Source organism: Anomaloglossus baeobatrachus, chromosome 4 (genome assembly GCF_048569485.1).
Source record: "Anomaloglossus baeobatrachus isolate aAnoBae1 chromosome 4, aAnoBae1.hap1, whole genome shotgun sequence".
NCBI lineage: Eukaryota > Metazoa > Chordata > Amphibia > Anura > Aromobatidae > Anomaloglossus > Anomaloglossus baeobatrachus.
This window is the reverse complement of record NC_134356.1, coordinates 516,243,384-516,267,310: the sequence shown is the minus strand read 5'-3', so window position 1 is coordinate 516,267,310 and position 23,927 is coordinate 516,243,384. Positions and strand designations below refer to the sequence as shown.

General features: G+C 46.7%; 1 protein-coding gene across 3 annotated transcripts in view; it reads left to right on the top strand.

The window, feature by feature from the left end:
- CRTC3 (CREB regulated transcription coactivator 3) overlaps window positions 1-23,927 on the top strand; it is a 191,417-nt gene that overhangs the window by 103,754 nt on the left and 63,736 nt on the right. For 2 of the 3 annotated variants that reach the window (XM_075345865.1, XM_075345863.1), the window contains exons 4-5: window positions 1,669-1,730; window positions 6,838-6,900. In XM_075345865.1, coding sequence (XP_075201980.1) covers window positions 1,669-1,730; window positions 6,838-6,900 — 125 coding nt within the window. The remainder of the gene's footprint in view (window positions 1-1,668; window positions 1,731-6,837; window positions 6,901-23,927) is intronic. The other variant, XM_075345866.1, reaches the window with a different exon arrangement.

Here is a 23,927-nt window from a genome sequence, read left to right as displayed (position 1 = left end):
CTGTCAGAAGTGTGTTGGCTGTGGCGGTGATGCAGTTTTTTTTTTTTTTTCATTTAAATAACTAAAATTAAAAAAAAACTATAGGCGTCTCTTCACCCTCCCCCCTTCCCCTCCCCCTAATTTTCATCCCCAGCCAAGATAAAGCCGGCTGGGGGCTGGTATTCTAAGCCCACAGCCGCCCGGTATTGCCACATCTATTAGATGTGACAATCACGGTGCTATACCAGCTCTTCCCATTGGCCTGAAGTGGTGCCAATCAGAGTAATGAGGGGTTGATAGCAGCGCACAGCTGCTACTAAACCCTAGGTTAGTGATGGCACAGGCCTCTGAGATACCTGCATCACAATAACCTGTAAATAAACCGACAGAGAAAAATCCTTTATTTGGAATAAAGTACAAAACACACCCTCCTTCACCTCTTTATTAACCCCCAACACCCTGCAGGTCTGGCGTACTCCACACAAGGTCCCATGCCACTTCAGCTCTGCTACATAACAGCCAGCGGCCATAGAACACGACCGCTGGCTGTGCAGACAATGCCTGAGCCTCGATGACTTTGGGCATGTCTGCCTACAACCAATCGCAGACGAGAGGACGGCCGGTCGCCGGAGAAAACACGGAATGCTGTGTGTATAAATGCACAGTACAGGAAGGGAATGCGTGACCCGGAAGCAGTGTGCCGCCATGACACTGAGTCTCTGTAAGTATTAAACTGTTTTATTTCTGTTTTTTTTTTTTATTTATTTTTCAATTATTTTCCCCAGTTCCGGATCAGCCTTTTACAGTTCGGATTCGCTCAGCCCTTGTCGTAAGCATACAGTTGTCTCCAGTGCTGACAGCCTCGGTTTTGGTTTCTTTTGTATTGGATTAAATCTGATGAGGAATCCCTTCTGCTGGAGAGTATCTGCCATGTTTGGTGTCCTCCCTGACAACAGAGGACGTTTTAGTATTTTAGGTTATTGGAGAATGAAGAATTCTTCTTTGAACCTATGCCCATATTTCAGTGATGAGCACTGAAATATGATGAGTGGTTGCAGCGTTGTCGGGGATCTGCATGCCGTGCCTGTGAAGGCGCTCTGTCCTACCAGCCGGCAGCATGAACCCCAGGCTCACCCATAGCCCTGACTGCTCGTTGCGATAAGTGCCGCACAAGGTCTTTCCCAGTTCCCTGCCTCTAGTGTTACAAGGTTATATTCCTATTAAGTAGCCCACATGGCGCCAGATATCCAGAGATGGGAAATTTAGTTTGTAAATATCCATTACATGTGATAAGGTCGGCAGAGCCGCAGAGTACAGAGGCGCATTCTTCCTGTGCTGCAGACTATTGACTGTGAATTAGTTAAATTTAAGGGACCTGCTTATTATTCCATTAATCGCTGGAAATCATTTTGGGCTCTTCATTTGTATTTCTCGAATCCCTACAATCCTGTGCTTTGTTCAGCGATGGTGCTTAGCGCAGATTTAGTTACTGGCAGTAATTCAAGATTAGCTCTAGTAAATGGCGCTCTACATTCCTAGCCCCGGCTCTAGGTTCTGGAAGTCATTGCCGCGCTTCTGCAGGGGCCTGGATTGTGTCTGAGATGCCAACCAAACCATAGAGCGTAGCAGTATATCATGTCATGTGAAATGTTACCGCTGGTCATCTGCTTTTCCTATACTATGAATCACTGTGACAGCTCTCCATATGGATCGGTTTATCTCTCCCCTCCACCTGATAATAACTGGAGAAGGTAAGCGCATCAGTATGCAAAAAAAAAATGTTTTCTGTGTATGACTTGTAAATGTGTCTCCAGAAAGCAGGTAATTTGAAGTTTGCCTTTTTAATACTGAATAAGTGGGTGCAGTTGGGAGAACTAATTTTCTTCCTTCCTATCTGGTTATGGCATTTTCCCCATTTCTGGCAGTACACTACACACCTAGGTAAATGAGAACATTCTGGATGCCTGCAGTCACCACTAGAGGGAGCATGGCATACAGTGTGAGGTACAGTATGAGCTGTTCAGCACCCCCATGTGGTGGCTGAAGGCAGTAATTACATCATTTAACTTGGTTGACTCTATGGAGGGGGATTTGGAGCTCTGGACCAAAAATGACTCTCTGGAGGGGGATTTGGAGCTCTGGACCAAAAATGACTCTCTGGAGGGGGATTTGGAGCTCTGGACCAAAAATGAGCCCTTATCAGCAGATAAATTACAAAATTCATCAAAATGTTTGATGGAAAAAACGGTGAATGCGCACTGTAATAGGCTTTCTGCAGCTTTTTTCTGTTTTATCTGATCTTGGGGGAGACTCCGCTTTACTCCAACCAGGACAGTTGCCAAACCCTTCAAAGATACCTCCCAGACATTAGATGGTCACCTCATCATCTAGCCTGTATGACACGCACAAAAAAGTATCTCTCCAGGCCCAGAACTGTCAGATGTAGGCCACTGCACAAACCCTTCTTAAGAGGCTATCTGATGAGTCTCCTGAACAGGACATGGGGATGATACCTGCCGACATACACACATCTTGGCAAGATGCCAGTTATGTCTTTGGCACCACTCACGTCTGATACAGAAGTGAGCAGCTCTCGAGATGAGAGGGGTCCAGAGGTTTTAGTTGCCTTTTGAAGGCATGGCCCCAGGATACAACTATTGCATGGTGCCGAAAAACCGAACCCACTATAGGGGAGCGGGTGCTGGTGCTGAATGGGTGCACACTGGGATGTTATCAGCAAACATTGTGGTCTCACGAGTGGTGAATAGTGCCTTTATGGTGTCCAGATTTGCACTCTTGATGGACCTCTAGTGGAAGCGATGGTCTCAGTTGATAGTCTATCCTACAGATATTATATATCTGCAGGTTCATTATTGAATATTTTGTTCCCTACTGTGTCTTGTAGATCCAGGACTGTTGGTGCCACTGGCTTCCTATACTGTGGCCATATGAAGTGCAGGGTATCAGTGGAAGGCCAGACCTTCTCCAGAGACAGATATTACATCAGCACCTGAAATCGGAGACCTGTTCCTAGTTCAGCGTGCCCCGAGAAAACCGTGTGAAATTTGCCAAAGCTTAAATTTCAGTCTCAGCATTGGCACGTCACGGGCTGGCATCCGCTCGGCTGTCCTATTTAGGGCCAGAATCTTCTTACCTCTTGGTACATGCTGTACTGCCAGTAATGTCACTATTTGCCCCATTTCTGTCATCAGACATGTAAAGTGACACATTGTGTATGATTGTCTTTTCCCTCTGCAGGTTACCTCTATAAGTGCTTGTGTACTATGATTTACTATGTGGTTCGTCTCGTGATATTGATCTGATTCTTCTCTTGCGTGTGTTTATGTATGATTCTCCTGCATGCTTTCTTTATTTTCTGTTTCCGGTGTACTAACTGCTGCCCTTTCATTTTCTACCCCAATCTGATGCCATTGATTTAATAACCTGATCTCCTAGGGGCATCCTCCTACATCGGTTCTCCGTGGCACATTAGTGTCGTGGGCTCAGTCTCCAGATGTTGCATTGATGTTTGGCTCTAGACATCCGTGTAAACTGATGTGCAACATTGGCCAGAATACTAACTTTATTCATAGTAAATCATTCTTCGAGCTTGGAAAAGGCCTCTGTATGAGCTGATGTATAGCAGAGAGGTGATTGCGGTTTGTTTTTGGCAGCTTGGAGTTGCTTTTTATTTACAGAGGACAGGAATGGGGTCAGCGGTGCAGTTCCTGGAAGTTTCCTACAGCCGGAGCCCTTCAGAGCGCAGACGCTTAGTCATTATTGTAGATTTCTCACATTGGATTGACTCATTATTACTTCATAGGCCTACAAGAGAGAGGGCTTGGAGCGGCTTTTCTGGTAGGTTTGCGGTCTGTTTGAAAGATGTGTAGCGATTTTTTTTTTTTTTTTTTTTTCTTACAGATGTCTTTTAGATAAGCACAGTTAGGGCTTTTTTCTCTCAGTAGGGTTTTTATAGTGCTACACTTAGGGAATGATGAGGGTGGTTTAAGGGGTAAATAAATGGGCAACCACATTTTTAATATTTTCAAAACCCTTCGCCCCCAACCTCCTCTTAAGCCGCCTTGTGAGAAGCTTGAGTGAACTCAAAGTAGCTATCTATTTAACACTGATTTTTTTTTTCCATGGCAATGTGGTTATTTGAGGGCTGCAAAGACCTTGATGTTGTACCCATGCCAAGTTCACACATGGACACTATAAGTGGGGTTGAGACCCGCTTCAATAATAAGAATCTGTCAGCAGGTTTTTGCTCCCCATTTGAGAGCAGCGTAATGTAGAGACTGAGACCTTGATTCCAGCGATGTCACTTGCTGAGCTCATGTATATTCAGGACTGCATGCAGAAACTTTATAAAAACTACACTAAGAAGCCCAGTAAATGACACGTCGCTGGAATCGGGATCTCTTTTCCTTCATCATGCTGGTCTGAGAATAGGTGGCAAAAACCTGGTGACAGTTCCTTTTAAGGCCAATATTCCAAATACTGCAGCAGCTTTAGGCCTGGATAGGGCAGCCATTTTTCTCTGTATCCGTAATGTTAACCGGATAGACTGGCTATCTCATGATCTGACCTTACAGCCTCAAAGGCATATACAGTGTGTCCACCCATATCCTGTCCACAGTCATTTAACTTGAGAACGGCGGCAGCTATAGGCATAGAAGTGGTGTCTAGGTATAGTAAAGTAGCCATGCGCTACGCAATGAAACCACCTATAGCGCCACCTGGTGGAAAACAACGGACTTAGCATTTTTATCTCAAACACCGCCGTCTGTCCAGGCACTGCGATCCATATTCAGACCATGATATACGGCCTTTCCTTTTTGCTTATCTCTTGGCATTTTGCCCCTTTCTGGTATGGCAAATTTTTCATTTTCTTTTTCCTCCCCTATCTCCCATAACCATTTTTATTTTTCTGTAGACATAGCCGTACAAGGGCTTATAATTTTGTGCCATAAATTGTGGTTTGGAACCATGCTGATGGTTCAAGAAAATCAAGAATCAAGAAAAGTGGAATATGTGCATCACCTGTTAGGAAGGGGTTAAGGAAGGTTACTGGAACCTTTTTGGCCTTTCTCAGACTGCGGTATATATATAATGGCTGCAACAACCCAACCACCAGGAACCTTTTAAATCTGCCCCCATAAACCACAACCCTACTTATATGTAGTAAAACCATGCAAGGTCTGGGTGTCGCAGCCATAATATGGGCCATAAATGAAGCTAGTCTGTGTTGTAAAATGTGCATGGTGGAATGATTACCCTTCCATGGCTACAGACAGCCGGGCATTGATCAGAGTATAGGCGGCAGCTATTCTACCCGGCAGGAAAATTAATTCATGGTGGCTATTTAGCTGTTATTTTAAGTGAACTTGAAGACGTGTTGCCGACAAATTTTATTCCTGATTTATGTGATAGTTTTATTAAAGTACTTTTACCGTTGTCGCCAGTTTCTCCCGCCATGCTTGTCCTCTTCTGGGTCAATTGACTTCAAATCCTATTTGCCAGATCACGTGTCCGCATTGTAAGTCTATGGAGTCTCGTTATGAGTCTGTAGGATTACGTTTGTGAAAATTGCAGCGCTGCGACCACGTCATCCAGTGAAGATGAGAAGCCCTAATGTGACCCAGAAGAGGACTGGAACCGCGCTGAAAACTGGGAGAGACGGCCATCAGCAAGTAATAGATAGCTATAGTTATATATACAAAGGTTTAGGGGCATAACGTTTTTGTCGGGAAAGCTTCTTCAATACAAGAGCAATTATTTGTTTTAACTTGGCAAATGTCACATTACTCTGCTCCATGTTATTCTGCTGTACTCATTAGGAGGGGCATAAACTTGGCCTTGGAGCAAGGGATTGAGACAGAACAGGAGGAGATCTATACCCCGACCTGGCTGTGTTTGGTAAAAGAAAGTCTTCCTGGCAAGGAAATGATCTTAATAAAATAATTTCCAGTGAGAGAGGTCAATAGTGCGGCTGGTCTCCGTGTCCCACGCTCTGCGTCCCTGGTGTCACTTGTTCCCATTGGCAACCACTTCATTGCCAAAGAACGTTTCGTGAGTGCAAAAAAAGAAGAAAAGTCCCAAAACACAGAAAATTCTGCTCTTAACACTGTGAAGCCCAAATAGGGGCTGAATGTCTGAATATGAGCCTGCGGTCAGGTCCCAGGGGCCAACCTTTATTTTTTTATATTGTATTTTCCGTTTTACTCAAACAATGGAAGTGACCCCCAGCTGGGTCCGATAATGCCGCTATTAAGTGTTTTTACAGAAATGATATGCATTGATTGGCCAGCAGAGCCTTGTGTATTGCCATTCATGTAGTGCCGACCTACACCCGATGTTGGGAGAAGCTCTTCCACTGTCTCCTAGAATCGTCAATAATTGTCGCTTTTTTCTTATTAATCATCCCATAGTCTGACACTAATGATCCCTCCTAATGTAGTGTTAATAACTATTCCTATGTAATTCTCGGCCTTTATTCCTCTGCTGACACTAATTTCAATACGGATCCTGCTTAGCTAACTTCTGCCTTTTTAAGCACTGGAAACACTTGCAATGCAAAGCATTGGAAGAACATCCCAGAACCTTTTTTTCCTTCCCGTCTCTTTACATCTTTCTCCATAATCAATTGCCACAATTCCCAATTTAACATGGTTCCATTCTATTTTTATTTCTCGCACTTTTTCTCCATTAACTACTTATCTTTCCCTCCTTCCTCTAAGTGCGATGTCCTTTCGTCCAGCACTAATGTGGTAGTGTGCACTATTTTTTTTTTCTATTGGAATTTTAACTGATGTGAACCGTTTGTTCCTCTCCCCCTCCTCACTTCTGTCTCTGAAGGCAGCCTGCTACCTGGAGTGAAGAGAAACCGCCGGGATTTAGACTATTATCCGCTCTCAACAGGTGAACCATGTTACATACACTCTAACTTTGGTGCACATTTCACTTTCCTACTGATTTTTTTTTTATTTTTTTTTTTCTTCTTCACTTTGTCATTTTTTGTTCCCTCTTACTTTGCATCTTGTTCTCTTGGAACAGTTCTACTTTATTATTTTTTATCGGCGAAAGCAAAGGAGGAAACTAATTATTCACTTAAAACCAGGCAACCTGTGTCATTTTTTTTTTTCAACATATAATTTGCACAAAATTTGTCAACTTTTAGCCCTTTTATGCCGCCCTAGGCTCTGGCCTAATGTGACCCAAAAGATGTACTATAATTTATGATAAGTGGAGTACATTTCTAGCATAATCATACTTCATGCCATTACTAGGATACATTTTCTTACTCGAGCTCACTGCACCCTGGAAGATGTGTGAAAATCATGAAGTGGCTGCCCCCTCATGTATTTGGCACATTTTACTCCAGTGAACTTTTGATCATGATAAACAAAATGGCCATCTTGAAGAATCCCCCACCTATAATGTACTAAATTGCTGTATCATCATGCCTACATTTTTGAATTTACCTCCTTGAAGCACTACTGAGGATACCCCAGGAGGAGGGGGAAGTAAAAGTGCATCTCAATAAATTTAGAATATCCTCAAAAGTTTATTTCAGTAATTCAATACAAAAAGGGGAACACTTATACAGTTGTGCTCAAAAGGCTACACACACTGGCAGATTTGTTTTTGCTTTCTTGACCTTTTTTTTTTTTTTTTTTTTTTTTTTTCCCAGATCATGGTCAGTGGTTGGCAGTGTTTTTTGCTTTTTTGTTTTTTAAATCATAAAAGACCTTGATCAAAAGTTCACGTACCCTGGTGATTTTGGCCTGATAACATGCAAAGAAGTTGACACACATGGCTTTGAATGGCTAATAAAAGTAACAACCTTACCTGGTACCTGTTTGCTTGTAATCATTGTGTGTGCATAAAAGCTGAGGGAGTTTCTGGGATCCAGACAGACTCTTGCATCTTTCATCCAGCCACTGACAGCAAAATAATATTCAATGGATCTACAGGAAAAGATAGTTGACCAGAGACAAGCCTCCAAGCTTCTGGAACAAGGTAATTTGCAGTGATGGACCAAAATAAATAGTCACAGCCATAAACGTTCTATTTGGAGAGGTGTTAAAAAAGCCTATGATGAAAGGAACACCATTCCTACTGTAAAAGTATGGAGGTGGATCTCTGATGTGGGGATGTGTGAGCTACAAAGGCACAGGAAACTTGGTCAAAGTTGAAGGAAGATGAATGTAGCACATTATCAGCAAATACTGGCGGCAAATTTGCACTCATCAGTCCGGAAGGTGCGTATAGGACGTACTTGGACGTTCCAACATGACAACGATCCAAAACACAAGGCCAAGTCGACCTGTCATTAGCTACAGCAGAACAAAGTGAAGGTTCTGGAGTGGTAATCTCAGTGCGGTCAGGAGACTATCATTGAGCCACTCTGGGGAGAACTCAGCCGCGCAGTTCATGCAAGAAAGCCCAGGAATTTACAGAAACTGGAGGTTTTTTGCCAAGAAGAATGGGCAGCTTTACCAACTGATTAAAGAAAGTGCCTCATCCAAAACTAGCACAAAAGATTTCAAGTGGTCTTTGATGTTAGAAGGGGCAATACACGGTAATAAGAACTGGAGTATGTGAACTTTTGATCAGGGTCATTTGGATCTTTTTAGTTGTCATTATGATTTAAAAAAGAGAAACAGTTTGACAATAAATGGCTTCACCCAACCACTAACCATGAGAGGGAAAAAAGATTTTGTGTTAGGCTAGTTTCACACTTGCGTTGGACGGGATCCGTAGCATTGCGTTGTGTGACGGATGCAACGGATGCGTTGCATATAGTGGCATAACGGATGCTACGGATCGTACAAAATAACGCAATCCGTTATAGGTTGTTTTTTTTCCTTGACTTTACACATCTGAGCATGCGCAGTTGTGTAAAGACGGATGCGTTAACTGAATCCGTCAAATGACGGATTCTAACGGAATCCGCCACCATAGGCGTCCATTATAAAAACAAGGGACGCCGACGGAATCCTGCAGGTTGCGTTTTTTTGACACTCCGCCAAGTGCAGAAAAACGCTACATGCAGCGTTCCATCCGCCCGACTGTCACTGACGGTCAGCGTCAAAACAACTGATGCGCCGCAGGGCGGATGCAATGCAAGACCATCCGTTGTTATCCGTAGCTAATAGAAGACTATGAGGAATATAACTGTTTCCTGCAACGGTTACTGTAATTCCTCAAGGCTGCGGATAGCAACGGAAGCCGTCCAACGCAAGTGTGAAAGTACCCTTATTCCTATTCTCTGAAAAAAGGCCAAGAAAGCAAAAAAATCTGCCGGGGTATGTAAACATTTGCGCACAACTATATTATATAGCGTCATTACAAATGGAGTGATCTCTTTCAAGTGTTTATTTCTGTTAATGTTGATGATTATGGCTTACAGCCAATGACAACCCAAGTCATCTCAGAAAATTAGAATGATTACCACAAAATAGCTGAAAAGGCTTCCTAAGCATTTAAAATGGTCCCCTAGTCTGATTCAGTAGGCTACACAATCATGGGGGAAGACTGCTGACTTGACAGATGTCCAGAAGGCAGTCATTGACACACTTCACAAGGAGGGTAAGCCACAAACGGCTCACAGAACGGATACCACCTAGGACAGATCAAACAGTGGCTCAGTAGTTAGCACTGCAGTCTTGCAGCTCTGGGGTCCTGGGTTTATATCCAACCAAGGACAAAGTGTGCTAGATTTGTATGGGTTTACTCCCACATTCCAAAGACAAACTGATAAGGAACTTGGCTTGTGAGCCCTAATTGGGACAGTCATGTATGTAAAGCACTATGGAATTAATTGCGCTATATAAGTACGCATAATAAATAAAAAATCTACACTTTAAGTTGGTGTCACTCTTTTTAATGAGTCGTCATGTGGATAGCTCAGTTGTCTTGAGCATAGTGATGATGAAGCCAGGGTTGTGTTGTACCCCAGTACAGGCCAGCTTTTTTTGTGTCTGACTTGCTCCCTTTAACGAGTCTTGCAATATTACCATCATACAAAAAGCTGGAGAAAAAACACTGTGCACTAACACTACTTTAAATAATCCATGTAAATTGATTTGATAGTCTATATAAATAATGCATATTTTAGGGATACCCTCACTTCAGATTAAAAACGTATGTTGCCATTAATAGAAGTATAAGATTTAAGGAGGGTATATGGGACTTTTTTTTTTTTTTAGTTCCCCCACCTTGTGAAGGGGCTAAGAACTTATCCGCAGGAGGTTTCTAACCACATGTATGTTCTGTACCTCATGTCAACAATGCGGCACTTTTTCTTCCGGTCTCCTCCCTTGATTGTGCATCCAACATCATGTTGATTGACAGCTGGCTCCTGGCAGTGAGGTGGCAGGGAGCTGGTTGTCAATCAACATGACCTTGGATGTGACGGCCCATGAAAAGGGCAGAAGAGGAGGAGCTGCTCTGTTGCTGTGACGTCACATGAAGCAGGAGAAGCATTGGCAGGAGTGTCCATGAGCGCTCTGAGCAGGGCTGTATTTTGCCTTCATGCTGCCCTAGGCACTTTAAGTGGTCGCGCCCCTTAGTGACAACGTAAAAACTGAGTTTTCGCACACGACATCTGTTTAAGGCAGATCTACTCTGTAGCACACTTTAAAAAGTATCAATAAGAAACTAACCCCCCCCCCCCAATGGGAATCACCACAGGCACATCAAAACATAGCATGAGTATAAAATATTCCCACCACACCGTCCCCACTTATATACTGTGACTGTCACACTGCCCCTAATAAACTACACACTGCCCTCCCTTATAAACTACTGTATATGCACCACACCTTCCTCAATTATGAAATATGATCTGTATATTGTGAGGAGGGAGCAGCATGATGTGAGGACAATGTCCCATGCATGCTGCCCCCTCCTCACAATGTCCCATGCATGCTGCCCCCTCCTCACAATGTCTCATGCATGCTGCTCCGCCTCACAATGTCCCATGCATGCTGCCCCCTCCTCACAATGTCCCATGCATGCTGCCCCCTCCTCACAATGTCCCATGCATGCTGCCCCCTCCTCACAATGTCCCTTGCATGCTGCCCCCTCCTCACAATGTCCCATGCATGCTGCTCTCTCCTCACAATGTCTCATGCTTGATGCTCCCTCCTCACAATGTCCCATGCATGCTGCTCCCTCCTCAAAATGTCCCATGCATGCTGCCCCCTCCTCACAGTGTCTCATGCATGCTGCCCCCTCCTCACAGTGTCTCATGCATGCTGCTCCCTCCTCACAATGTCCCATGCATGCTGCTCCCTCCTCACAATGTCCAATGCATGCTGCCCCCTCCTCAGTGTCCCATGCATGCTGCCCTCTCCTCACAGTGTCCCATGCATGCTGCCCCCTCCTCACAGTGTCCCAAGCATGCTGCCCCCTCCTCAGTGTCCCATGCATGCTGCCCCCTTCTCACAATGTCCCATGCATGCTGTCCCTCTCCATGAGCTCCTAATGCTGCCTTCCTCTTTTCCATAATGAGACCTTCATGTTGCCCCACTCATGCTAAGACCACCACACTAACGCTTATGCTGAGACCCCCCCCACACACACTACCCCACTCTTGATATTGACTCCCCTACATTGCTCCACTCCATACTGATCCCACACATGCTGCCCCTTCTTCACAATGAGCTCCCAATGCTGCCCCCTCTTATTCTGAGTCCTTACACTCCCCCCACCCAATCGATTTTGTCATTGCACTATCCATCATCCCTTGTCCTCTGTCTCTAGCATTAGCCCCTCTCTCCCACTCCCCCAGCAGCAGCCTCTCTCCCCCAGCATCAGCCTCTATCTTCCCTCAGCATCAGCCTCTCTACCCCAGTCTCAGCCTTTGCCTCCCCCCAGCCTCAGCCTGCCCCAGTCTCCGCCTCAGCCTCCCTCAAGTCTCAGCCTCAGCCTCCCTCAAGTCTCAGCCTCCCTCAAGTCTCAGCCTCAGCCTCCCTCAAGTCTCAGCCTCAGCCTCCCTCCAGTCTCAGCCTCAGCCTCCCTCCAGCCTCCCCCCAGTCTCAGCCTCAGTCTCCCTCCAGCCTCCCCCCAGTCTCAGCCTCCCCCCAGTCTCAGCTTCTGCCTCCCTCCAGTCTCAGCCTCCCTCCAGCCTCCCCCCAGTCTCAGCCTCTTTCCAGCCTCACCCCAGTCTCAGCCTTCCTCCAGCCTCACCCCAGTCTCAGCCTCAGCCTCCCTCCAGCCTCCCCTCAGTCCCAGCCTCTGCCTCCCTCCAGCCTCCCCCAAGTCTCTGCCTCTGCCTCCCTCCAGCCTCCCCCCAGTCTCTGCCTCTGCCTCCCTCCAGCCTCCCCCCAGTCTCTGCCTCTGCCTCCCTCCAGCCTCCCCCCAGTCTCTGCCTCCCTCCAGCCTCCCCCCAGTATCAGCCTCTGCCTCCCTCCAGCCTCCCCCCAGTCTCTGCCGCCCTCCAGCCTCCCCCCAGTCTCTGCCTCTGCCTCCCTCCAGCCTCCCCACAGTCTCTGCCTCCCTCCAGCCTCCCCCCAGTCTCTGCCTCCCTCCAGCCTCCCCCCAGTCTCTGCCTCTGCCTCCCTCCAGCCTCCCCCCTGTCTCAGCCTCTGCCTCTCTCCAGCCTCCCCCCAGTCTCTGCCTCCCTCCAGCCTCCCCCCAGTCTCTGCCTCTGCCTCCCTCCAGCCTCCCCCCAGTCTCTGCCTCCCTCCATCCTCCCCCCAGTCTCTGCCTCCCTCCAGCCTCCCCCCAGTCTCTGCCTCCCTCCAGCCTCCCCCCAGTCTCTGCCTCCCTCCAGCCTCCCCCCAGTCTCTGCCTCCCTCCAGCCTCCCCCCAGTCTCTGCCTCTGCCTCCCGCCAGCCTTCCCCCAGTCTCTGCCTCCCTCCAGCCTCCCCCAGTCTCAGCCTCTGCCTCCCTCCAGCCTCCCCCCAGTCTCTGCCTCCCTCCAGCCTCCCCCCAGTCTCAGCCTCTGCCTCTCTCCAGCCTCCCCCCAGTCTCAGCCTCTGCCTCTCTCCAGCCTCCCCCCAGTCTCAGCCTCTGCCTCCCTCCAGCCTCCCCCCAGTCTCTGCCTCCCTCCAGCCTCCCCCCCAGTCTCAGCCTCTGCCTCCCTCCAGCCTCCCCCCAGTCTCTGCCTCCCTCCAGCCTCCCCCAGTCTCAGCCTCTGCCTCCCTCCAGCCTCCCCCCAGTCTCAGCCTCTGCCTCTCTCCAGTCTCAGCCTCTGCCTCCCTCCAGCCTCCCCCCAGTCTCAGCCTCTGCCTCCCTCCAGTCTCAGCCTCTGCCTCCCTCCAGCCTCCCCCCCAGTCTCAGCCTCTGCCTCCCTCCAGCCTCCCCCCAGTCTCAGCCTCTGCCTCCCTCCAGTATTAGCCTTTGCCGCCTCCCCCCCCCGCATGCGCAGATCTCCGGTCTGCATTAGAGACACTCCCACACTCCTTATGAATCCACTTACCTGCTCCAGTGCCCGCCGCCATCTTCCTGGCTCACGTGAGTATCCTCTTCTGACACCGGCTTCCATCACAGCGTCATCCGCGGCGTCCTGCTGTGAGCTCTGCATGTGATGTCCACACAGCAGTGGACGCAGCACAGAGGAAGGAGCTGATTTGCCTGTGACCCCGGAAGTGCAGGCGCCGGCAGTTCCAGGGTCAATCAGCTCCCTGTGCTCAGCAGTAAAAAAAAAAAAAAAAATTTTTTTTTTTTTTTTTTTTTTTTGCTGCCAGAAGGTGCCGCCCCTCAAAATCTGCCGCCCTAGGCACCGGACCACGGGTGCCTAATGGTAAATACGGCCCTGGCTCTGAGCTAGGACAGATTGTTGCAGGGAAGAACAGGCATGTCGTTAGAAGCTAATGGTCTGTCATCGCATCAAGAAAAACACCGAGGTCCCAGATAACTCCTTTTGAAAAGAACATGAGTCCTAAAATGTTAAAGGGAACTTGTCAGGTCCAATATGTACCCAGAACCACGAGCAGTTCTGGGTGTATATTAGTAATACTTGCTTAAAGGGAACCTGTCATCAGAAATGTAGCTTTAAACCTAAAAGTTTCCCCCTCTGCAGCTCCTGGGATGCATTCTAGCAAGGATCCTGTACTTTTTGTGCCCCCTTTGAAACCAAATTAAACACCTTATAAAGTTGTACCTTTTTGTCTGCAATTCTTGTTAATTATCCATGGGGGTGGGCTCTCTTGCGTCCGTTGCTGTCCCTCCTGCAGATTGACGCCGTCCCCCAATGCTCCATTTCATATCTCTGGACACCGCCCACTGCGCCCGAGGTCCCGTACACGCGAGGACCGCTGGTGACATGGTCGCAGGCACGAGATTATGGGCAGCGCTGTGATTGCATCACAAGTGCCCGCCCATAATCTCGTGCCCGCCCTTTCCCCTCTGCCTCCAGTGTTCTGCGCAAGCGCTGGCCAGATGACCCGACGTCACCTCCTTCCCATCCTGCCCTGCAGCAGGAAATAGATGGGAGGAGCGGAGCAGGACACCACAGGCTACCAAAAAAAAAAAAATGTTTAGTGCTTTTCACTTTTCAGAAGACAATGTGTGTCTTTGTTTGATTTTACATGTTTTTTTTACTGTGTACGTCGCTCAGATCCTCTCCGAGTCTCCTCGTAGCCTGTAGTGGCCTGCTCCGCTCCTCCCATCTATTTCCTGAACAGGAGAAGAAGTATACCAAAAATAGGGATCACCAAAAACAAATGTTGAATAGGTACAAAAAAATCTTTATTGAAAGGCATAAAGACCGCACTACCAACCACACTGGTAATGTGGGACACATGAATTGCACATTAAAAACAGTTAAAAAAGCCAAATAGGCATACATTTCAAAGTCAGAACCCTTAGTGAGAAAATAATAACAAATAATATACTCAAAGGGAACCTCTCAAAAGTGAAACCGGTAGGTAGGGGAATATAAGAGATTATGTTAACCTAAGCATCAAATTCTATAATAGCGTTGTCGCCTATGGGTGAAGCAAAGCGTTCTCATATGATACCGTAAGATGACAAAAAAATCAATGACCCAGGTACAACCGGTACAAATATAAAGGTAATGAGAGCTCAAGACAAGGTGATCAACCGTAGGTTTAACAAATTTGTGCTAGCCCAGTACAATATAATATATGTACACACAAGATGTTATATGCACTCTGCACATTATGGAAAAAATGTGCAAGTGCAAATGTCAGTGTAGGTACAGTATAAAACGAAGTGTGCAATAGACACCCAATAACACACTGTTATAAAGTGGTTCCCAGGAAGCACAGGTGCACCTGTGTCCAGGGAACTAGAGGATAGAACCAATAGATTATAAATTAAGGTAGAACCTATAGTGAGCAAAACCTATGATGTTCAGGTTATCTATTGCAAAGCAAGATAAACAGGCTAGCAAACCTACAGAAAATAACGGTAATCGTGATGCATCAGGAAATAGCGCTAGGTATAAAACCCCATAGAAACAATTACCTAACCAGGCACAAGTAAAGTGAGGGTGGGTTCTGGCGTGATTGCCCTACCCCACGCGTATCGCCACTTAGAAAAGTGGCTTCCTCAGGGGAGAAAGAGGGGCAAAGCACAATCCACTGTGAGCCCTATTTAACTAACAAAATTGATTTGATAAACGCTTACCAGTGTGTCGTTTTGTTAAAGGAGGCTTGGCGTTTTCTTGGGCTGATGGCGGCCGCCATCTTGGCTGAATCACGTGGTTCAAGCCAGTCAATTAGAATAAGTCTCTATTGCGCATGCGCAAGAGAAGCAATGTCGAGTGGGAAATGCCTCACTGCGCATGCGTAAGCCATACGATGTTGTAGAAAATCAACAGCAAACACAGAATAGGAGGAAACTCTGAATAACAGTCAGAATTACAGTATAGATTGCTTAAAGTTGCGCTGAAGTAATAAAGTACTAGTGTGGTTACAACTACGATGTAAAATTATTGTGCCTAGAGGCTATTTACAATGCGAATGCGCAGGGGTCATAGCACTGTAGGCAAAACACATCACCCAGGCTCAAAGGAGAGGGATTCCCCTGATTGGTACCGGGCGAATCACCAAAAAAGGAATTGCACTGTAGAGCCTCATAGTACAAAACGCGCTCAAAATATGTTTGAGAGCTGCACACACTAAACGTGCTACAAGCGCAGCGCTGAAAGTAGTTATGCAAAAATACAAGGAAATTGCCTCAAAAGAGGCATTAGATGTCAATCTTCTAATCACAAGTAATAGATCAGAGTAAATGGTAATAAGGTTAATGAGTAAAAATCTAGTTACATGTAACCCTTCATGATTTGGACACAAAAACATTGTGGAAAGTATTGCAAAAAGTTGTTAGAGATCATTGTATAACCAGATCAATTTATAGAGAGCTCTTGTATATATTAAGGAATGGCGTAGATAGGACTGCAATGAAGAACATAGAAGTCTGTTAGACTGTCCAACATATATTTTAGATCACAGAATACAACTCATGGATCGAGAAATGAACAGTGATGATAAATAGGGGGCCCAGTTAGACAGACCATTAATATCATATACAAGAGCAGAGAGGACCTGGTCCAGGTCAAGTTGAAGTCTCTTTGTTTGTTCCATAGGCTTATGGCTCAGGTCCAATATGTACCCAGAACTACGAGCAGTTCTGGGTGTATATTAGTAATACTTGCTTAAAGGGAACCTGTCATCAAAAATGTAGCTTTAAACCTAAAAGTTTCCCCCTCTGCAGCTCCTGGGCTGCATTCTAGCAAGACTTTTTGTGCCCCCTTTGAAACCAAATTAAACACTTTATAAAGTTGTACCTTTTTGTCTGCAATTCTTGTTAATTATCCATGGGGGTGGGCTCTCTTGCGTCTGTTGCTGTCCCTCCTGCAGATTGACGCCGTCCCCCAATGCTCCATTTGATATCTCTGGACACCGCCCACTGCGCCCGAGGTCCCGTGCATGCGAGGACCGCTGGTGACATGGTCGCAGGCACGAGATTATGGGCGGCGCTGTGATTGCATCACAAGTGCCCGCCCATAATCTCTTGCCCGCCCTTTCCCCTCTGCCTCCAGTGTTCTGCGCAAGCGCTGGCCAGATGACCCGACGTCACCTCCTTTCCATCCTGCCCTGCAGCAGGAAATAGATGGGAGGAGCGGAGCAGGACACCACAGGCTACAAAAAAAAAAAAAAAATGTTTAGTGCTTTTCACTTTTCAGAAGACAATGTGTGTCTTTGTTTGATTTTACATGTTTTTTTACTGTGTACGTCGCTCAGATCCTCTCCGCGTCTCCTCGTAGCCTGTGGTGTCCTGCTCCGCTCCTCCCATCTATATCCTGCTGCAGGGTAAGATGGGAAGGAGGTGACGTCGGGTCATTTGGCCAGCGCTTGCGCAGAACACTGGAGGCAGAGGGGAAAGGGCGAGCACGAGATAATGGGCGGGCACTTGCGGTGCAATCACAGCGCCGCCCATACTCTCGTGCCTGCGACCACATCACCAGCAGTCCTCGCATGCACGGGACCTCGGGCGCAGTGGGCGGCGTCCTGAGATATTAAATGTAGCATTAGGGGACGGCGTCAATCTGCAGGAGGGACAGCAACGGACGCAAGAGAGTCTGCCCCCATGGAGAATTTACAAGAATTGCAGACAAAAAGGAACAACTTTATAAAGTGTTTAATTTGGTCTCAGGCGGCACAAAAAGTACAGGATCCTTGCTAGAATGCATCCCAGGAGCTGCAGAGGGGGAAACTTTTAGGTTTAAAGCTAAATTTCTGATGACAGGTTCCCTTTAACCGTCCCTGTATACACTAGTATAGATAAATAGAGCTTAAGAAAAAGTAGTCCCCTGGGTGTTCGTTCCCCTGGCTAGTTGCTCCCATTAGCATGTTAGTACGCCCCTGTGGGTATGCTATCATGCTAATGAATGTGCAGTGTCACAGGAAGATCTCACCTCTCTCGCGTCCGACCCTGGAGTTTCGGTCATGCGCATGACTTCAGTTTGTTCATGTAACTCCCGGTTTCATAGTGCGCATGACTGAAACTCCGGGGTCATGCACACTGAGCCGAAATCCAGTGTGTGATGCAATGGCAGCGGAGAGGTGAGGGAGATCATCCTCTGACGCTGCACATTCATTAGCATGATAGCACGCCCACAGGGGCATACTAACATACTAATGGGGGCGACTAGCCAAAGGAACTAACACTCAAGACTAGTCCCCTCTCTCAATAGCATACAGTAAAATATCTTTAGAAATTACTGGATTAGCAATATACACCCAGAACTGCTCGTGGTTTCTGGGTGTATAATGGACCTCACAGGCTCCCTTTAACCACAACACTGCTGAAATGAGCCGCACGCATGGGCAAGATTTTAAAGGAACCGCAATGATAACATGGAAAGAGGGCCAACGAGTCTAGTGAAACCACGCCCCTTCCATTAGTCTAGGCCCTAATTTGCATATGAAAGAGAGGTAATAACTGCTTGTTTTTTATTATTATTTTTTTTTTTTTTACTCATTTTAGAAAATGATGTTATACAGGGCTGGATAGGAAGGGAATTTTGATGTGCCAATGTGAATACTGCTGGTAGTTACTGACAGGTGAATATAGTGTAGATGCAAAGGATTGTCCAGTGACTATAATACAGCTATTAAATCACAAATATAAAGCAATCATACCAATAGTCAGTCACTATCATATTCAACCCAATACAAAAGTAGCAAATCATGGGATAGAATCTTTAGTTTCTATTATACAGGTCATGCGCTGAATTATACCAACATAAAGTAGGACGCTGGCGATGGAGACCTATCAAGAAAGGTGGGCGCTTAGTAAATGGTGCTTCAATGTAGATCAGACAAAAAATGTACCAACTGCTGTTATATGCAGCAAAAAGTGGAAAACCAGACTTGGGCTCACCTCATCAGCGGGATTTTGCCACAAAACCGGATCCGTCACAAATGCGTTTCAGTTCAATTCATTTCCAATGGAATCGCGCAAGATGCGGTCACATGTAGTTGTGAATGACTCACGTGACCGCATCTTGCCGCAATTAAATTGGAAATGAATTGAACTGAAACGCGTTTGTAACGGATTTGGTTTTGCGGCAAAATACCGCTGATGTGGGCGCTGCCTTAGGGGTATTAAAATGTTTATTAACTTGACATAATTAGAATAAATAGTACATGCAAATCACATCTGTAAATTAGATGTTTTTTTTCTCTAGATACATCTCGTATGTCTGCATTGATGATACAGGTTTGGTCCATTTTATTTAAGAAAAAAAAAGTTTTTAATCAAATTCCTAATTTAAAGGCAATCGGTAAATGATTTTACATAGTTCATTTTTAATTTTCCTTTCTTATTTTTCTTCAAGTGCTAGAGCCTGGGACTTTTCTATAGTTGCCTTTGTATCTGATACTTACACAAGTCGGGTTTTTTTTTTGGGGGGGGGGGGGGGGGTTCTTGGAAGAGACCATTGGTGGTTCTGAACGCACTTGCAGCTTGGATTACAAAAAAAACCATGTGACATCCATGCTTATCTTGCTGTGGTGGATTTTCAGGCACTTCACAAAGATGTTGCTGTTGCATCAAATTTCTTAGTTTTAGGCTATGTGCCCACAATCTGGCGATACTGCATCTAGAATGCAGTGTCAGTCCTCCTGCGGAGATGCGAGTGTTGTCCACAGGAGAGCGCAGCTGCCCACGATCAGGGTTCAGGTTGCTACGGAGTCTAGCTCTATTCTCCCCACAGAGGACACTCTCGTCTCCACAGCATAATTTGACATGCTACGGCTTTGAAAGTCGCACCGCAGGTCAGTTTATGCTGCAGAGAAAAGAAAGCACAGTGGGCATGGGATTTTTAAAAATCCATCCACTGTTCTTGTGCTGTAAGGCTGTGTGCACACGTTGCGTTTTTTACCACGGAAGCGCTGCGTTTAGAACCGCAGCGTTTCAGTGGCAAATTGCATGCTTTCAGCTTTCCCAGCAAAGTGTATGAGAAAGCCGAAAAATCAGTGCACACGCTGCGTTTCTAAACGCAGCGTTTTGGATGCCAAAAATCGGTGCGGAAAGAAAAGCAGCATGTCACTACTTTTGTGCGGTGTGGCTGCGTTCTCTCTCCCATTGAATCAATGATGTGGGTCAGAACGCAGCTACACCGCAGTGAGCTGCTTTTTTGTTGCGGTCCGCATGCTTTGTCGGCATGCCAGAACGCAGGCATTTACCTGGAAGTGAGGTCAAGAGGTTTCCTGTTGACCTCACTTCCTGGCAAAGTCCAGGAAAGCCCCCGGTGTCGCCAAAGTGCCCGCCCCGACCCCCTCCCGAAAATCCAACATGGCCGCGCGCACAGTAGCGCACCGGCCGCCCTGCTCCTATGATTTCTGTCGCATGTGCAATAACACATGCGACAGAAAAATGCCCCCAGGCCCTGCCAGGTCACCCCCTATTGCCCCGGTATTCCCCCTTACCTGTCCGGTCGCAGCGCTGATCCCCCGCGGCCCCCTCCTCCTTCACAGCAGACGCCGGTCAGTGCGGTCACATGTGCAGAGCAGCTGACAGCCAGCACTGTGTTCAGAGAGCTGTGCTGGCTGCTCGCACTCTGCAGCTGTGACCCGGGGAGAGCAGATTCTTTGCACCCACTCTCCTCAAATGGAGGGTCTGCCCTCCTAGAAAATGGGGGATACGTTCCCTGAACGTGCCCCCATATTCTAGAAGGTCCAGAGGCGACGTGGGACGTCCATATGGATTTCTGCGGACCCATTTTTTTCAAATTTTTGATTAAATTGGAGAACAAGGGAATGATTTGGGGAGTGTTTTTTCTAATAAAAAATTTTTTGTCATTTTTTTTTGCTTTTGTTTACTGTCAATTAGTTATGTCGGGTATCTAATAGACGCCGTGACATCACTAATTGCTGGGCTTGATGCCAGGTGACATTACACATCTGGTATCAACCCCATTTATTACCCCGTTTGCCAACGCACCAGGGCGCGGGATGAGTTGGGGCGAAGCGCCAGGATTGGCGCATCTAATGGATGCGCCACTTCTGGGGCGGCTGCGGCCTGCTATTTTTAGGCTGGGAAGAGTCCAATAACCATGGCTCTTCCCACCTTGAGAATACCAGACCCCAGCTGTCAGCTTCACCTTGGCTGGTGATCTAATTTGGGGGGACCCCACGTTATTTTTTTTTTTTTTAATTCTTTATAAATTAAAAAAAAAAAGCCTGGGGAGCCCTCCAAATTGATCACCAGCCAAGATGAAGCTGCCAGCTGTGGTTTGCAGGCTACAGCTGTCTGCTTTACCCTGACTGGCTATCAAAAATAGGGGGGACCCCACGCCATTTTTTTCATTATTTTTTTTTATTGGATAAATACTAAGCTAGGCACCCTTTAGTGCCACATGAAAGGTACTAAAGGTGCCAGCTTAGAATATGCAGGCGGGGGTGGGACGTTATATATATTTTACATCCCTTCATCCATTGACGCTTTTTAGGCTGTGTGCCCACAATCAGGGTTTGCAGCGTTATGGGCGCTGAGTGTTTTCCCTGCGTCCATAACGCTGCGTTGTGCAGTAGAAGCACAGTGGAAGGATTTTTGGAGATCCCATGCCCACTGTGCTTCTTTTCTCCGCAGCATAAACTGACCGGTGGCGCAGCTTCCCGAGCCTCAGCATGTCAATTTATGCTGCGGAGACGAGAGTGTTCTCTGCAGGAAGAATAGAGCTAAAGTCCACAGCAGCCTGAACCCAAATCGTGGGCATGGGCAGCTGCGTTCTCCCGTGGACAACACTCACATCTCTGCAGGAAGGCTGACACTGTGTACTAGACGCCGTGTCGCTGGATCATGGCCACATAGCCTTAGGCCCCTTTCACATGTCAGTGATTCTGGTACATTTGTGCTTTTTTTTAAACGTACCAGGATCACTGACATATGCAGACCCATTATAATGAATGGGTCTGCTCACACGTCAGTGATTTTTCACTGCACGTGTCTCCGTGCAGCGTACCCGCGTGTGCGTGATTGCCGCACGGAGACATGTCCATTTTTTTCTGGCATCACTGATGTTCCACGGACCACGCAGTGGTGTGGTCCGTGAAACACGTGCCAGAAAAAAACGTGCTTTTAAAATAAAAATCATTTTAACTCACCCGGCGTCCAGCGATGTCCTCTGCAGCCCGTGCAGCCTGCTGCTTCTGAGCCGGCTCATTATTGTCGCGCATATTCATGATGTGCGACACAGCCGACCCGGAAGCAGCTGCAGCGGGGGTCAGCGCCAGCCGGATGCTGCACCGCGGGAGCGATCAGCACCATGGAGAGCGGGAGCGGGCGCAGGTGAGATGATTACTGAGTGCAATCACGGGCCACGGAGAACGGAGCCCGGATTGCACTTAGACAACCCATGTGTGCCGTGATTCACGGCACACGGAGGGACATGTGCGTGTTTTACACGCCAGTGAAAAACGTCAGTGTTTTTCACTGACGTGTGAAACTGGCCTAAAAGTGAGAATATTGTTGCTACAGCAACATTTTGGGTGAAGTAGCTGTGGATTCAAAATGCTTAATATACTCCTGAATAAAATCCTTGAGGGGTGCAGATTCCAAAATGGGGTCACTTGTGGGGGTTTTCTGACGTATAGGTACCCAAGGGGCTCGGTGCGCGAAGTTTATTTCAACTTTTCCAAAATTCAAATGGTGCTCCTTCCATTCCAAGCCCTCCCATTTATCCAAACAGAATGTGGAGAAGGAAATGACATCACAGGTTTTTTTTTCCAAAGGTCTGTGTTCAACCAACTTTATTAACACTGACAAGTCTTAAAAAATGCACCTAAAAAAAACGCATGAAAACCGCATGAAAAACGCATGCATTTTCGATGCCTTTTTCTCAAAAAGCATTGTTTACAATTCTCCCCTCTGCCAGAGGGTGCGTTTTTTTCCGCGCTGAAAAAAAAGCAACGTGTGCACATAGCCTAACACCACATTTTGCACGCAGCAAAAACACTGATCATGGGCAAACTGCCTAAAAATCTAGGATGGATGAATATTAAACACATAATGTCTTGCCCCCCTGCATATTCTAAGTTGGCTACCTTTAGTGCCTTTCATGTGGCAGTGAAGGGTGTTTAGACTTGCATTTAGCCAAAAAATAATTTTAAAAACAGACGTGGGGCCCCGCCTTTTTTTGATAGCCAGCTATGGTAAAGCAGATTGCTGCAGACCACATCTGGCAGCTTCAACTTAGCTGTTAGTCAAAAACAGAGGTCACACCCCACTGTTTTCTGTAATAAGTAAATAATTAAAAAGAAAAAAGTGGGGTCCGTCCCAAATTGGATTACTAGCTGCGGTCTGATATGCTTTGGGTAGGACAGGCCATAGTTATCTGGCCAACCCCAGCCTAAAAATTAGGCCACAGCTGCCCCAGAAGTGGCACATTCATTAGATATGCCAATCCTGGCTCTTTGCCCCGGCTCATCCCATTGCCCTGGTACAGTGGCAAATCAACTAATATATACCAGCTGTATAATGTCTGCTGCATCAAGCCCAGGGGTTAGTAATGTTGAGGCGTCTATCAGATACCCGACATTACATACTAACCCAATCAGTAATAAAAAAAAAAAAAGATTGAAAAAAACACTCCCCAACACTTTCCCTCTTTTCACTAATTTATTGAAAAAAAATAAAAAAAAATTGCATGGGGAAAAAAAAATCCGGCCTGCCATAATCCATTTTTGAGGTCCCACGATGACTATCTTCCAGGCTATGGGGAATGCTCAGTGATCGCATCCCCCATTTTCTGGAAGTACGGGCACTCCATGAGAGGAGTGTGGCTGCAGTGACCTCAGTTAGAATACTCCCCCGGTCACACTGAGGGCAGTGTGAACTGCAGTAACTTCAGTGATGTCACTGCAGTCTCACTGCTCGCTGCACACGCGACCGCTTTTTTTTTTTTTCTTTTCTTTTCAGAAGACTAGGAGGAGGAGGGGCCGCGGGGAAACTCAGCGCTG